Source organism: Gossypium raimondii, chromosome 11 (assembly GCF_025698545.1).
Source record: "Gossypium raimondii isolate GPD5lz chromosome 11, ASM2569854v1, whole genome shotgun sequence".
Taxonomy (NCBI): Eukaryota; Viridiplantae; Streptophyta; class Magnoliopsida; order Malvales; family Malvaceae; genus Gossypium; species Gossypium raimondii.
The window spans coordinates 17,103,814-17,117,717 of NC_068575.1; the positions used below are offsets into that span (position 1 = coordinate 17,103,814).

Here is a 13,904-nt window from a genome sequence, read left to right on the forward strand (position 1 = left end):
CATTCGCTCCCTCTGATGAGCTATTAGAACACACAGGTCATAACACGGTCTGTCCTCAAACCATACACACTTATCCTCTTCAGTCGTAACTAGCTCGAGTATACCTGCTTAATCTAATAAACTCGATCTCGTACTCAGCTACAGACCTCTCCCCCTGAACTAGATTCATAAACTTGCGTCTGCAAGCCTCATGTAGCTAGCCCCCACGTATTTACCTTGAAAGGCGCTTTTGAAGTAGTCTTAAGTAATCAGTTCGGATTGGGTTCCCTATTCAACTGTCAACCACCACTGGTAAGCCTCGTCTAGGAGAAGAGATATCGCACCTCTCAGTTTTTGTGCAGGTGTACAGTCGATGTCATTCATGATGCACTCGATAGCCTCGAGCCAGTACTTAGTCATCGTAGGAACGACTCTAATAACAACTCTAAATAGTTCAACGTCATTTGATCAGAGTCATTTTTTATCTGACCCTCGAACTCCAGACATAGTACGAGTCCCTACGACCCTTTCCAATACTTGTAACATCGCTTAAGACACAGGATCATCCTCGGTTGGCATAGTTTGAGACTCTATCTCAGCAATAAGAGTACCAACGTATCACTGGTCTTCACAACGGGTATGTTACCCATAGAAGATGACTCAACTCAAGCTCTCCCATGACGCCTCCGACACCCATGTGACCCTCGTCCACGACTTCCTCGCGAACTCATACCTTTCAGTGTCTACAATATCAAAAGTGCACAAATCAATCCAATATTCACATATCAATTTATTTCAAGTTATAGAATTAACCAGCAAAAAAAATTCAATTATTACTGTACAATTTACACATATCATATCAGAAGGAATACTTACAGACGCGACGTTAGAGACTAGGTCCTTTACCAAACTAATTACAAAGTTCACGATATAAAATACTTTATTTAAAACACCATTTACCAAAATAGAGGCCCAATTACACAGCCCGAGTGTTGTAAACCTGACTCTAATACCACTAAATATAACACCTTAAACCCAGCCTAGATGGAAAGGTCAAATCTAGAACGTCACGTTAAATTATCGAAAAATAGACATACTTAAGGCGAGTTTTACAATCCATAATTAAGCCATAAAATCATTTGTTGTCTGAAAACATAGTTAAATATTTGAAGCTTAAATACAAAATTAAAGACATAGGTTCACACACGTAAATACATATATAATAAGTCTGATAGATAACCGAGTCCCACGTCTACCAACCGCTTAGTCCTATGAGTTCCCTGAAATTCAGTCAATTTCTTAGTGTGTTATAGTGTCGAATTTAACATAATAGATTAGCCTATGAATAAGAGTTCAGATGTTATAGAGTGTTCAGATAATAATTCGATCTCATCAGTCATATTAACAACCTAAAATGGTTTCAGGCATTCAACAGTCTTGATCTGTAGCAGATCAGTTACAAATACATGAATAACACAAATGCGATGGTAAATATAAATGTCATACGAGCACATATATAGATGCAATTCTCTATTTCATCTACTACATAACATCTCTATCCACCCTACACACTAATAGGTATATAATACCCATTCATCCCTACACACCTCATAGTGTTAGTATGACAAGTTGTAGTATTTACAGTCTCACTGCCAGGTCGGGCGATTTAACCACCAATTCAATACAGAACACTTCCTTCAATTCATAAATTCCACCCTAAATAGTTGCAGAACGGATAACAGACATGTATGTATAATGTAGTTGTAGATATGATTATACATTTCTAGTATAACACGGTGTCAATATCATTAAGATCTAATTCATACCAATAGCCAAAATCAACTAATATCCATGATAGACTAGCTCATACAGTACAATTTAATTCATACTCATCTTATAGGTAGTTTACTCCTGCCCTGCACATCAACTACCACACTAACAGAGTTTCAGCATCTAAGCTCACACGCCAATGTAGCTTCACATGGCCTAGCACACGCCCGTGTGCCATGCATGTGTGTCTCAAATCTAAAATCAGTGAGTTATATGGCTTGGACATACGCTCGTGTGTCTTGCTCGTGTGACTATAATACGAAGCCAATGAGTTACACGGCCTGGAAACATGCCCGTGTGTCATGCCTATGTGACTCTAATACGAAGTCAGTGAGTTACACGGCCTAGACACATGCCCATGTGTTTCACCCCTATGATCTCTACACCTCATTTTCCACACACGGCCTCTTACACGCTTGTGCGGTTTGCCTGTGTGACTACAAATCTAGAGTTAGGGAGTTACACGGTTCATCATACGGCCTCTCACATAGCCATGTGGCAACCCATGTGTCGTCGACAGTCCCGTTTTGGCAAAAAAGAAACGCAGAAAAAGAAGGGGTTTCGATACCCACTTGTTACCCGACGCTGTAGAAGCAGCCAACTGCATATTCCAAGCCTAAAACAAGTTCCAAACACTCAATTCAACATCGCATTCGCAAAACATGCAAGTATCGACAATTAAGTTTCGTCAAAACTTTCGGCTCACTACATGAAACGGGTGAAAGTCTACTTACCGTAAATTTGCAATACATGTTCCGTTCCTAAGTAAAATGGGAGGTGTTAAATGTCCCTTGAATCTCTCCTAGTGCATCGAAACACAAGGCACAACAAGACTATCAACTTCAAGATTTTAGAAAAAAATCCCTAAATTGCACAACAACGCAATATAACGAAGATAATCGACTCAACTTATACCTTAAAGCACACTGGAATAAGTAATACCATAACCGGACGCAACAATTACACAAGGTGAACAGAACAAAAAGAAATTTTTTAAGAATAACGTACTAAATAAAATAAAACAATTTTGGAAAGAATAAGGATAAAGAAATAAAAAAATGTCTAAGTAACGGTAGAGGGAATGAGCATTTAAAATTTCAGTTTTTACAAAAAAAGTGCAAAAATGTAATCCTTGTTGCGTACGCAAAGACTCGAGCACGAAACTAGGTAATAGGCATATGCTTAATTAGTGAACCAGCAGGCTCATTCTTGACATAAAAAGGCACCGAATTCAACTTAAACAAGAAATCCTAAGTTAAAGGTTCAAATAAAGAAACTAAAAAATTCTAAAATTTATGAGACTTGAACCTCAGATCTCAAGTGAGCAAATAGAACACACAACCACAAAAGCATACACATATTCATCGACACAACTTAATAACAAAACTCAAATTTTGGCGCATTATAGACGTTTAAGATTATGACCAGAGAACTACCTTGCATCTCACAACTAGTGAGGGTCATGCCTCTATTGTTGAGTTTCTTCTCCTTTATAAGGCCAATATTAACCTCATTGACCAATGGAACCGTAGTGTATGCACCCAACTTCATCGCCATTTTTTGCATTAATGTTTACAATTCAATTAGTTAGTGAAAACTACAAATTTAGGGTTTAATTTCTTTGGTTTTTATTTGTGAAGCCATTAATAGATGCAAGACTTTATGGACATTAGGATATCTGTAGGATCCTAGAAGTAAACAGAGGCAAAGACATGGATGATAAATAATTCATCAAGGATCAACCAACATAGAATGATCAAGCTCCCATGGTAATAATAATTTCAAAATTACAATGCTTTTGATTCTATTGATATATGTGTTTTGTTGATTGTTATTGTAACTAGTTCGACATGAACTTGATTCAAATGAAGTAATTGATATCTCAAAACTGGATACTGACAAGTCTTCAATAATTAACCTTCAGGTTGCTTAAATAACAAAAACTTTGTGTTTTTTTAATGAACTTTGATGAGGGTGAAGACTTTTGAAGAATGATGATCTTTATTTTGATGGCTTTTGATAAAAGCTCTCGACAATGGCGGATAGAGTTATAAAAAGAGGAGAAGAGAGAAAAGAAAGAAGAAGAGATAAAGAGAGAGGAGAGGAAAGAAAGGAAAATAATAAGAAAAAATTAAAAATATATATTTAAATTATGTGATAATGACATGGAAGCCACGTCACCATTTGATGGGTCGGCTATGATTTTGTCCAACACTTAATGACTGCTAATGGAAAGTGACCAAATTGTTATCAATTGATAACGCCTGTGACCTAATTGTTAGAATTGAAACATTGATGACCAAAACGTAAACTTAAACAAAGATATAGGATTATTTTTGTAGTTTAACCTAAATATAATATAGGGTACAACGTTTTTTTTTTACCACCAGAGTACAGCGTTTAGTAACCCTAAATTTTTGTTCATTTATTTTGAACCGTCTTTCCTCTTTCTTCTATCATCTTCCTCCTACCATCGTCCCTCTTCTCTCTCTCGTCTCCGTAAATCAGTTTTGTTTTTCTTCTCTTCTCATCTCAGTTTGCATTCACCGCCGTGTCTGCTGGTTTATGCTGGATCTGACCCGTATCCCGTGTCGAATCGTGTCGACACAGGTACTGCACCCCAGATTGCCGAGTCCTGGTAACGAAGGTGAGAACAATTAGGAAAAAATTGTAGGACAACTAAAGTCACTCTCTGTTATATGATGTTAATTCTATGATTACAGAAATCATTGAGGATGAAGAGAAAAGCAGGGGATTTAAAGTCGAAAAAGGGGAACAAAATAAAGAATTCACGAATGCAGCTTGTTAAAGAAAATGATATTGTGCAACGAGTTAGTGAATTGAAGTCTGAGGAAGATCATGATGCTAATGAATCTAAGATAGCTAAAGCGAAGAAGGATTTGAAAAGAACATCGAAAACCAAGTTCGAGGAGTATCTTGAAATGGAGATGCCAAATTCGGACATGCTTGCACAAGAGGACTTGGAATTGGAGAAGAAACTTGCTAAGAAACTCAAGGTGAAGGGCGGTAAATTAAGGGGAGATGATGATGGACTTAATATTTTATTTGAAGGATTTTCTGATGAGGAAGCTGTGAACCATTCTTTAAGTAAGAAACGAAAAAAGAAAAAGTCAGTGCAGCAGGCTATCAAAGATGATATTGGAGATGACTCAACTATTGAAGCTTCCGAAGGGGAGGAGTATTCAGAGACAACAGTGGTAGAAATTCCTGTGAAGGCACCTTCACAAAAGAGGCGTAAGAAGAGGAAGTCTTTGCTGCAAGGACAAGAAAGTGACATGGTGGGTGAAACTGCCCTTTCTGTTACCCCGCATTCTGAGTGCCACAATGCAGAGGTAGCGTCAGGTCAAATTTCAACTAAGGCTCTTGGAATGGAGAGCAGCGGGAAATATGTTGCTCCTCACTTGAGATCCCAGACAAAGAATGAATCAGAGGAGCAGACTCGAATGCGCAGACGTGTACGAGGTATGAATATTCACTTTTAATTAACTTTAGTAAGTTCACTTCTCGTTTTTGGAATTTGACACGCCACTTATTTTTCTCTATGTTCCAGGTCTTCTTAATAGGCTTTCTGAATCTAACGTGGAATCAATTACAGGAGAAATGGCCACAATTTTTCGTGTATGCTGCTATGCTGTCTATAGCTTTTTGTTTCAATAGACTTCATATCAAGCCTTCTGAATTTTACTGCAATTGATTTAAGCTATATATGCACGCTCACTCTGAGTAAATATAATTGGTTGTTATATTAATCTTTTCTAGCATAAGTGCATACAACTGGTACAGTTATTTCCGACTAGGTTAATGCAGGGGCTGTGGTTTTACCGAAACTGCATTTACGAGTTTGTTGGTTAATTTAAGGAAGTTAATATAATACCAAAACAACTTCCATTTTTGTGATAGGTTTTCAAAGAAATTAGCATGCGGTTGCCTATGCAGTATCCTCTGCTTTTACATTTGGAAATTAAAACGTATAATGTTAACTATATAATTCTACTCTTCTACAGTCTGTTAGTCGCAGTGTTAGCTCCCAGATTATCAGTGAGGAGGTCTTGGCATCTTGTTATAATGGTCCACGTGGCAATGAACAGTTAAGAGCAACCTTGCCTCTCTCTTTGTTTGTATAATTCTCCATTATAAGTAGAAAAACTCGTTTCTTTTTTTTTTTTCTCCTAAAAGGGTTCCTTCCTCTTTAATTCTGTCATCTTTCCTTTAAAGTTCCTAATTTTTCAGTTTATATGTATGCTATGTATGGGAATTTTGTTTAATGTGCCTATACTTATTGTCATTGATTTTTAATTTGCACTTGACATTTTACTATGACAAGTAAAGTAAATTTTAATTCTTATGAAATTTTGCTTACTAAACATGATGTAATTGTTATTCTAATTTTCAATCTGATATATGTTAATCAGAGGAAGGAACAGTTGAAATATTAATAATGGAAGGTAAATTACTATTGTTTATTTTTAATTTGTCTTTATTTTTGGTTAGAATAGCTATAATGGAAGTCAGATGAATAATAATTATTGTTGCTATCTTTCCACAATATATATAGCCAAAATAGTAGCTACACAGCTGTGGAAAGCATATTTATATTTTGATTTGAAACTCCACTTTCTCATTCCAACAATACATTCTTCATGTGGTAATAACTGTATTCCTCATCAAGCACAAGTGATTTACCTTCTAGATGCAATACTTGTGATCCTTATTAGAGTACATTAGCACACTATCATGCTTGTTGCATACTACCATTACCCGGGTTAGCTAGGATTTTGTTGTCGTACTTGTTTTCATTTTTTTTTTCTCCTTGCAGCAGTTGTATATGTAGTTAATGTTGTATGTTTCTTTGTAAAGGCATGCTGCAGTTTTTGCAGCTTTCATTGCTGGCATGGCTTCTTTAGTTGGCGTGGATTTCAGCGCAAAACTTATGGCTTTACTTGCCAAGATTTTTGAGGTAAGTACTTCCACATTAAATAGTAATTTTGTTTAATGTACTTTCATTGTTATTTATACTTGTTTATCAAGCATTACTATGTATGTATAATATATATGATTGGTACTTTGGACCTTCCAGAGTATTTGATATTGAACAGAAATAAGTTAATTATAGGATTAAGGTACTTAAGACTTTATTTTGTTACTGTTGTATTTGTGGGGCCAATCTATCTAGTATCTTATAAATCTAGGGTTATGTTTGGTTTTATACTTTCATATTAGGGTTAGTATCTTCGAGTGGTTCCTTTATGCTAGTAGGTTTTGTTTTGAAGTCTAGTTTAGCAATGTTCTTTTAAGGGTCTCAAGTATTTTCTTTGAAATACTAACACTTCATTAGAATGCTGATAAACTTGACTTAAAAAACCAAACCTAATAGGATAAATAAAATCACACTAAGATGCTAGACTAATATAATTGGAAAATTCCAAACATAACCCTAGACCTATAAGATACTACAATTTGCCTATAAACACAGGCAGAGTGACAAAATGAAATCATAAGTAAGCTATAATCCCACGGTTAGCATATTTGTGTTCTACATCACTATCCTGGTTGCACTGCTGCATTTTTAAATGCTTAGCTTGTTTTTCCTTTTCAGGAAGAGTATCTCAAAGAAGACAATCTTTCGTTGAGAAATCTCACTCTTTTGCTATCTTATCTCTGCATTTTTGGAGTTTGCTCATGGTAGGTGCTCTCAGCAAATCTTTTTTTTTTTTTCATTAGTATGCTCTTAATGAAAGCATTTCCAAGGCAAGAAGTGAATAGGTTCATGGTTAAGAGCATTTCTTTAATGCTCTATTCTCTATCATGATGCCAATGTGGTCAGATGCATAGGATGCAGGCCATCATGGCCAGCAGAAAGCATTATTATAGTCCTATGTAGAAGGATATTGGACATTGTTATCATGCTTCACAATTTTCTGATTCATGAAATTACCTACAATATTTTCATACATTTTATGAATGCTCTGTCATGGCAATATAAGTGATTCTTCACCCAATTCGCATTTCTATCATCTTTTATACTAGCTGCTTCATGGTCATTACATTTTTGTTCTAGAGTTGGCTGCAGTAATCTAACTTAGCATACGTTCAAGTATGCCTTTTGATGTATTAAAAACACTATTCTCACAGCAGTATTTCTGATGATTGCTTCCCAGTGACTTAATATACGATTTTCTGATCATGTTGAGCAAGCGGTTGACAGAGATTGATGTTTCTACCATCCTGACAGTTTTGCAATGTAAGGCTTTGCAAGTCCCTTTTCTTTTATTCTTTCTTTAATTATAAAACTTGATTGTTAAGAAGTATTTATCGAGATCAGAATGCTTAAGCTTTAAACATGGCATACCCATTAGTTTTCCTGTTTATTTGTTGACATGGATTATCCTTTTCATTTCATTCTTTTGCAAGTTTTAGGGTGCATAAAGCAATCCTTTTATGGTATTTGATGATAGCATAATGTTGATGCTTGTGTAGATAGAAATTGCCCAAATGCTGGACAAGCAAGCTTTTGCTAACATTAATTTTCATTAAATGATAGGCTGTGGGATGAAAATAAGGGGTGATGATCCAGTTGCCATGAAAAACTTTATTCTTTGTGTTCAAAATAGGGTGAATGAGTTAAAGGCTTTGTCCGGAGGTGGCGAGGCTAAAATAAACGGCAAGAGAGTAAGATTTTTTTAATTTTCTTTTAGATCTAGTATGCTACTTTTTCTTTCTATTTTGCAAAATCTTATTATATTGTTACTTTTGCAGATGGAATTCATGCTTGAAACGATATGTGATATAAAAAATAACAAGAAAAAGCCCAAGGAGGATACGGTGCAACACACTCGGATAAAGAAATGGCTACAGAAGGTATTGCTTCTTTTATTTGGACTTCGAATTAGACTTGCTTCAAGTGTCTCTTCAATCAGACGTTTAGTTTAGTTATTGTCGACTATAAAGAATGATAATATATAGGATCTTATATTTCTTTATCTCCGTTCTCAAGATGGTTCTTAAGTTGTTAATAGGTTTCATTTGCGCACTTCTGACAATGATAATATATAGGATCTTATATTTCTTTAGTTATTGTCGGCTATAAACAATGATAATATATAGGATCTTATATTTCTTTATCTCCCTTTTTTGTTCACGTATTTTTCCATCGTCCTTGATATTTTCAGTTAAGGGTTGAGGATATTTTAATTAGAGGGCTTAAATGGAGCAAGCTGCTTGATCCTGACAAAAAGGGCCAATGGTGGTTACCCGGGGATATTGCCTCTGCTACAGATAATGTCGAAGAGGTTGCCAACAGCATTGACAAAGAGGCTCTTGAAGCTCAGAAAATGCTGGAGCTTGCTGCTGCACAGAGGATGAATACAGATGCTCGGAGGGCAATCTTTTGTGTAATAATGAGTGGGGAAGACTACATCGATGCATTTGAAAAGCTTTTACGGTTGGATTTGCCTGGAAAGCAGGTAGGCTGCTGTTCTTCAGATTGAGAAGAAATGCCTATTTTTTTGTCTATTCAATAGTTAACTCAAATATCTGCTTACAGGACCGAGATATTATGCGGGTTCTCGTGGAATGTTGCTTGCAAGAGAAGGTTTTTAACAAGTACTACACTGTTCTCGCTGCTAAGTTGTGTGAGCATGAAAAAAACCACAAGTTTACCTTACAGGTAGTCTTCTCTTATCCAATTGTGGATTAAATGTAAGGAATGCACAAGATCAACCTAGTGAAGATATTAGGAATGCCTATTGTTTTTCTTGTGTAGTGTGCATGCGAAATGAACTTTTTTGCGATGCTAGTATCTGACCTTTTAATTTTGACATGTCCCACAGTATTGTCTCTGGGATCACTTCAAAGAGTTGGATTCAATGCCACTTTTAAGGTCGATGCACCTAGCGAAATTCATGGCTGAAATGGTTGCGTCTTTTACTCTTTCCCTTGCCGTGTTGAAAACAGTGGAGTGGAGTGATCCCCAGATGCTAAGCCCAAAAAAGATCATGCATTTCCGAATGCTTTTCGAGGCCATATTTGAGTATCCTGATAAGGTTATATGGAACATGTTCACCCGTATAGCTGTAACCCCCGAGCTTGAAACTCTTCGACAAGGTATGGAGTTCTTCATCAAGGAGTATGTCGTGAAAACTAACAAGAAAGTAAATGATAAATTTAAGCTTGCAAAGAAAGCCCTTAATAACACCGAGGGAGTTTTAATGTGAGCATTGATTTTTGAGTTTTAGTTTTGAATCGCAATGTCCAAGTTTTTAGAGAAAAATTTGACCAGATTTTGCAGGGTTTAGGGGAACTCAGCATTTGGATGAGGTGTATAATCTTTATTTTTTTCCCTACCATTTTAACAATTTATGAAAAACTTGCCTTGTGTTCTACTTGTAATTCAAAATGTATAAAAATCAATTAAAGCACGAGTAATCCAGAAGCATCATGGAATCAGATAGAAATTTTTGTAATGAAATACTGGGAAAGTGTTTCTAAGATTGTTCTTACATTGCAATTACGATCTTACTAGCTAAACAAATACCAGTCTATTAGAATCTAGGATTATTATTACAATCAAATCATGCATTATCATAAAATTGAACTAAATGATCCTCTTTCTATCTGAAGAATCTAACGGTTGATTGTTTGGCTAGTAGAACATGAGCTTGATGCTTAAATAAATTATCAAGTAAAAGTTTTCTAACCTAAAGATTACACCTAGTTAATGAATTCCGCAAAATCGAATTTAGATTTACTCGGTAAAATCTCTGTTCAATCTCATTTATCTCGGTAAGTCACAACACTTTTCAATTTACAATCAACCATCAAACTATTTAGTTCATTATAGAATTTACAAGCAAAGCATTAACATTATATCAATAAGATACAGAAAATTGAGAACATAATTTAGAAATTTCTGTACAAAGGAGGGTTCTATGAATCTTTTACACTTGCATTATCAACTTCAGAGCTTTTCTAAAAGGAACTCAAAAGCAACAAATTCTGCTTTTCCTCTCTTCTTTCTTCTTCTAAAAAAACTGATACATAATTGAGATATATATATATATATATATATATATTAAAAGAGTTTAAGTTAGTTATAATGCACTGTTCTGTCATTAGTCACGCTTTTGTGCCAAAATTCCGCCAAATTCCTTTTGTAACCGTCAAGATCCCAATAGTTGGATCACTGCCACGCCCTCATGCTTAGAGTATAATGTCGCAGCATCACGACAATGTGACGGCATCTTAGAATATAATGTCGCAACGTCGTTGACTTCAACACATCAAGCACCTCAGTCGTTAAGCGACATTTATTTTTAAAATTTCAACTCCAATGCAAGAAAGAGTGAGTGAAGTCACGACTTTCTCTTTCACGACGTCGCAATTTTGTCTTCTATTTTAACCTGATGACAGAAACAATCAGTTAGATGATTCTGCTTCAAAACTTGTACTTGTCATCCATCATTCCCACTTTAACTCTCCTATAAACACATTTAAACGCCGTTCAAAATGTCAAATATTAGTTACTACTAACATATAAATCCCACAAATAACACTGAATTCACCTATTTTCACTCAACAACAAGCTCAAAGAAGTAAAAAAATAAACCATATATATAATTATGACACGTCATTATACTTTCCTTAATTCCATCTTCAATACTTCGATTTTGGTAATAATTAAATATAATTCATTTAGTTCCTTTTGTTTATGACTTTAAAATTATAATTACTCTAATCAAATTTTTATTATATAAAAGTAATTTTTTAAAAATTCAAAAATATTACGCAAAATACGTATACATTTCAAATAATTTATAAAACCAATTTGAATATATTATATCAGTTCAAATAATGTACATCAATTGCAACTTTTAAAACCAAACCCTGTTTAAAAGTTCAAAATAAAAGGTAATAATTCTTTAGAATAACAAGGCAAAGTTTGAAACTTAGGTTGGACTTGGAAATTTTGTGTGTTAAAAAGAGTAACTGTTTTTAATAATGTGTAGTATGTTTGAGTAATTTAGTGAAATTCAGGCACTCGAATTATATACTCCAATTCTTATGATGGAGAAGTGAAAAAAAATTACAGGAAATAATTAGCCATAATAACTTTTACTACTTTAGTATTGCGGTTGCTCTTTTAAGATAAAGAGCCACTGCCAAATGCTAGGTTTTCCAAATAGTAAACAGTAAAAAATATAGCCATTCAGCTGGTTCTGTTTACATCAAGCACATTAGCAATAAAAGCTAGTCATAGGAGTCACTGGTTTGGTTGAGGTCCAAGTTCTATAGCAACCCAAAAGTCATCGCTCATGATGATACAGTGCTATCATCAGGATAAGTTTGGTTGAGGTCCAAGTTTGGCACACAGCGATGAGCCACCACTGTATTGCAGGATAAGTTACTAATTTCAACTGGCTGGTTGATTGAATCCTCAACTGCATTGGGCACTTCAGAAGGCACCAGGTGGATGCTTGAAGACGATTCCCTACTTTCCTTCCTCCAATTTGTCCTCAACTGTTTAGCCTCACAAATTAGTCACCCGCCTTGAGGTTACCCGCTAATAGACGAAACGTCCCCTTTCATCAAGCTATCTGCTACTATGGACAGGTCACTCGCTTTTTTGTGTAAGCATTCCTCCAAGTGCGAACACTCTCTTTAGAGACTCTCTTTAGAGACATTGGGGTCCACCTAAGTATAACAACTTTTTATTAATAATAGAATGGGTCTCACTGTGTACTTCCTCACATACATCATGATGATAAACACCTTGCATTAGACAAGAGGACTTCCCCATAAATACTCTCTAGATCAAAGAACAGGGGATTTTCTTCCCCATTAGCAACCTTGAGAACTTACTCATTGTATACAACCTTCCTAACCTTCACATCAACCTTTTTCCTCTTATCCTTCTCCGACTCTTTACCTGTTTAGGTGAACAGACCTCCTTTGTACCACTACATTCTCCTCATTATCTCCTCCATTGTTGATATCTCTCATCAACAATATGCAATAAACTAGTAAAAATTAGCAATCAAAGTTTATGTATTTTACTAACAACTAGGCTAACTTCTCAATTATCCTAATATATGATGATGAAATTCTTACAAATTAAAGTAGAAAAACTAAGTTTTGGTTTTTCGTAAAATAAAGGGTATAATTAAACAAAAATAAATTAAAACTTAGCTAACCTAAAATTAAGTTAAGAATAAAGCAATATCAAATATTTAAGACAAATCAAATTCAAATTTAATTTGGTTCCCAAGTTAACAATCCTAATTACACAAATTTTAAAAGTTAATATTTATGGAGGTGCTTGAAATTAGAAACTTGTACCTAAATAATATCTGAACTCTTTTTTTTTTTACCTAATTGATACCTAAATTAGAAACCGTAAAGTCAAGTTGGTACTTTTTATTAGTGCTTCATAATATCATTAGACTTTGGGTTGATAGCCAAAAGAATGTTTCACGTCATAAAAATAATAAAAATATTTTTAAAAGTTAAAAATTAAGAAATTTATTTTTATTTTGCATGCATAATGAATCTAGATAAATGATTATCCAAATTCATTTGCATTTAGACAACCATTTGTCTAGGGTCACTCTAAAAGTTTTTTAGTAATTTTTTATAATTTCAAAAATAAAAATAAAAATAAAAATAAAATTTATAATATTTTTGTGTTTTTAGAATTTTTCTGGAATTTTATAATTTTATTTTTTTAATTTCTTGGCACAATAAATATGAACAAATGCTTGTCCAGATTTAAACGATATGGACAACCATATGTCCATGTTCCTTTTAAACATGTATTACTTTAGTAAATTTATACTTTTTATAATTTCAAAAATAATAATATAAAAATTATTTTAAAATAAATTCCAGACTTAAAATAAATTTAATTTTTGTTACTTAAGTAATAAATCAATTTAAAATAAATTTAAATTTTATTCTAGATTTAAAAAATGATTTTAAATCTTTTAAAATAAATTTATATTACTTAAGTTATCAATTTAAAATAAATTCCAGATTTGAAAATGGATTATAAATAATTTAAGTAATAAAATTGGAATTTA

At 34.2% G+C, this 13,904-nt stretch overlaps 1 protein-coding gene across 1 annotated transcript; it reads left to right on the plus strand.

The window, feature by feature from the left end:
• Positions 1-4,216: 4,216 nt before the first annotated feature.
• LOC105804429 (uncharacterized) lies at positions 4,217-10,247 on the plus strand. The gene is made up of 12 exons (XM_012637055.2): positions 4,217-4,456; positions 4,533-5,292; positions 5,381-5,448; positions 5,835-5,917; positions 6,688-6,787; positions 7,427-7,512; positions 7,989-8,071; positions 8,372-8,499; positions 8,587-8,688; positions 9,000-9,293; positions 9,374-9,496; positions 9,660-10,247. The coding sequence occupies exons 2-12, from the start codon at positions 4,545-4,547 to the stop codon at positions 10,041-10,043; spliced, it is 2,199 nt and encodes a 732-aa protein (XP_012492509.1). The 5' UTR covers positions 4,217-4,456; positions 4,533-4,544; the 3' UTR covers positions 10,044-10,247.
• The last annotated feature ends 3,657 nt before the right edge of the window (positions 10,248-13,904 follow it).

Bases quoted from the DNA above. Each gene is read 5' to 3' on its own strand.
- LOC105804429 (XM_012637055.2), top strand. From the start codon at position 4,545: ATGAAGAGAAAAGCAGGGGATTTAAAGTCGAAAAAGGGGAACAAAATA. The intron at 5,293-5,380 runs GTATGAATATTC...TCTATGTTCCAG, and splicing joins AATGCGCAGACGTGTACGAG to GTCTTCTTAATAGGCTTTCT. The intron at 6,788-7,426 runs GTAAGTACTTCC...TTTCCTTTTCAG, and splicing joins TACTTGCCAAGATTTTTGAG to GAAGAGTATCTCAAAGAAGA.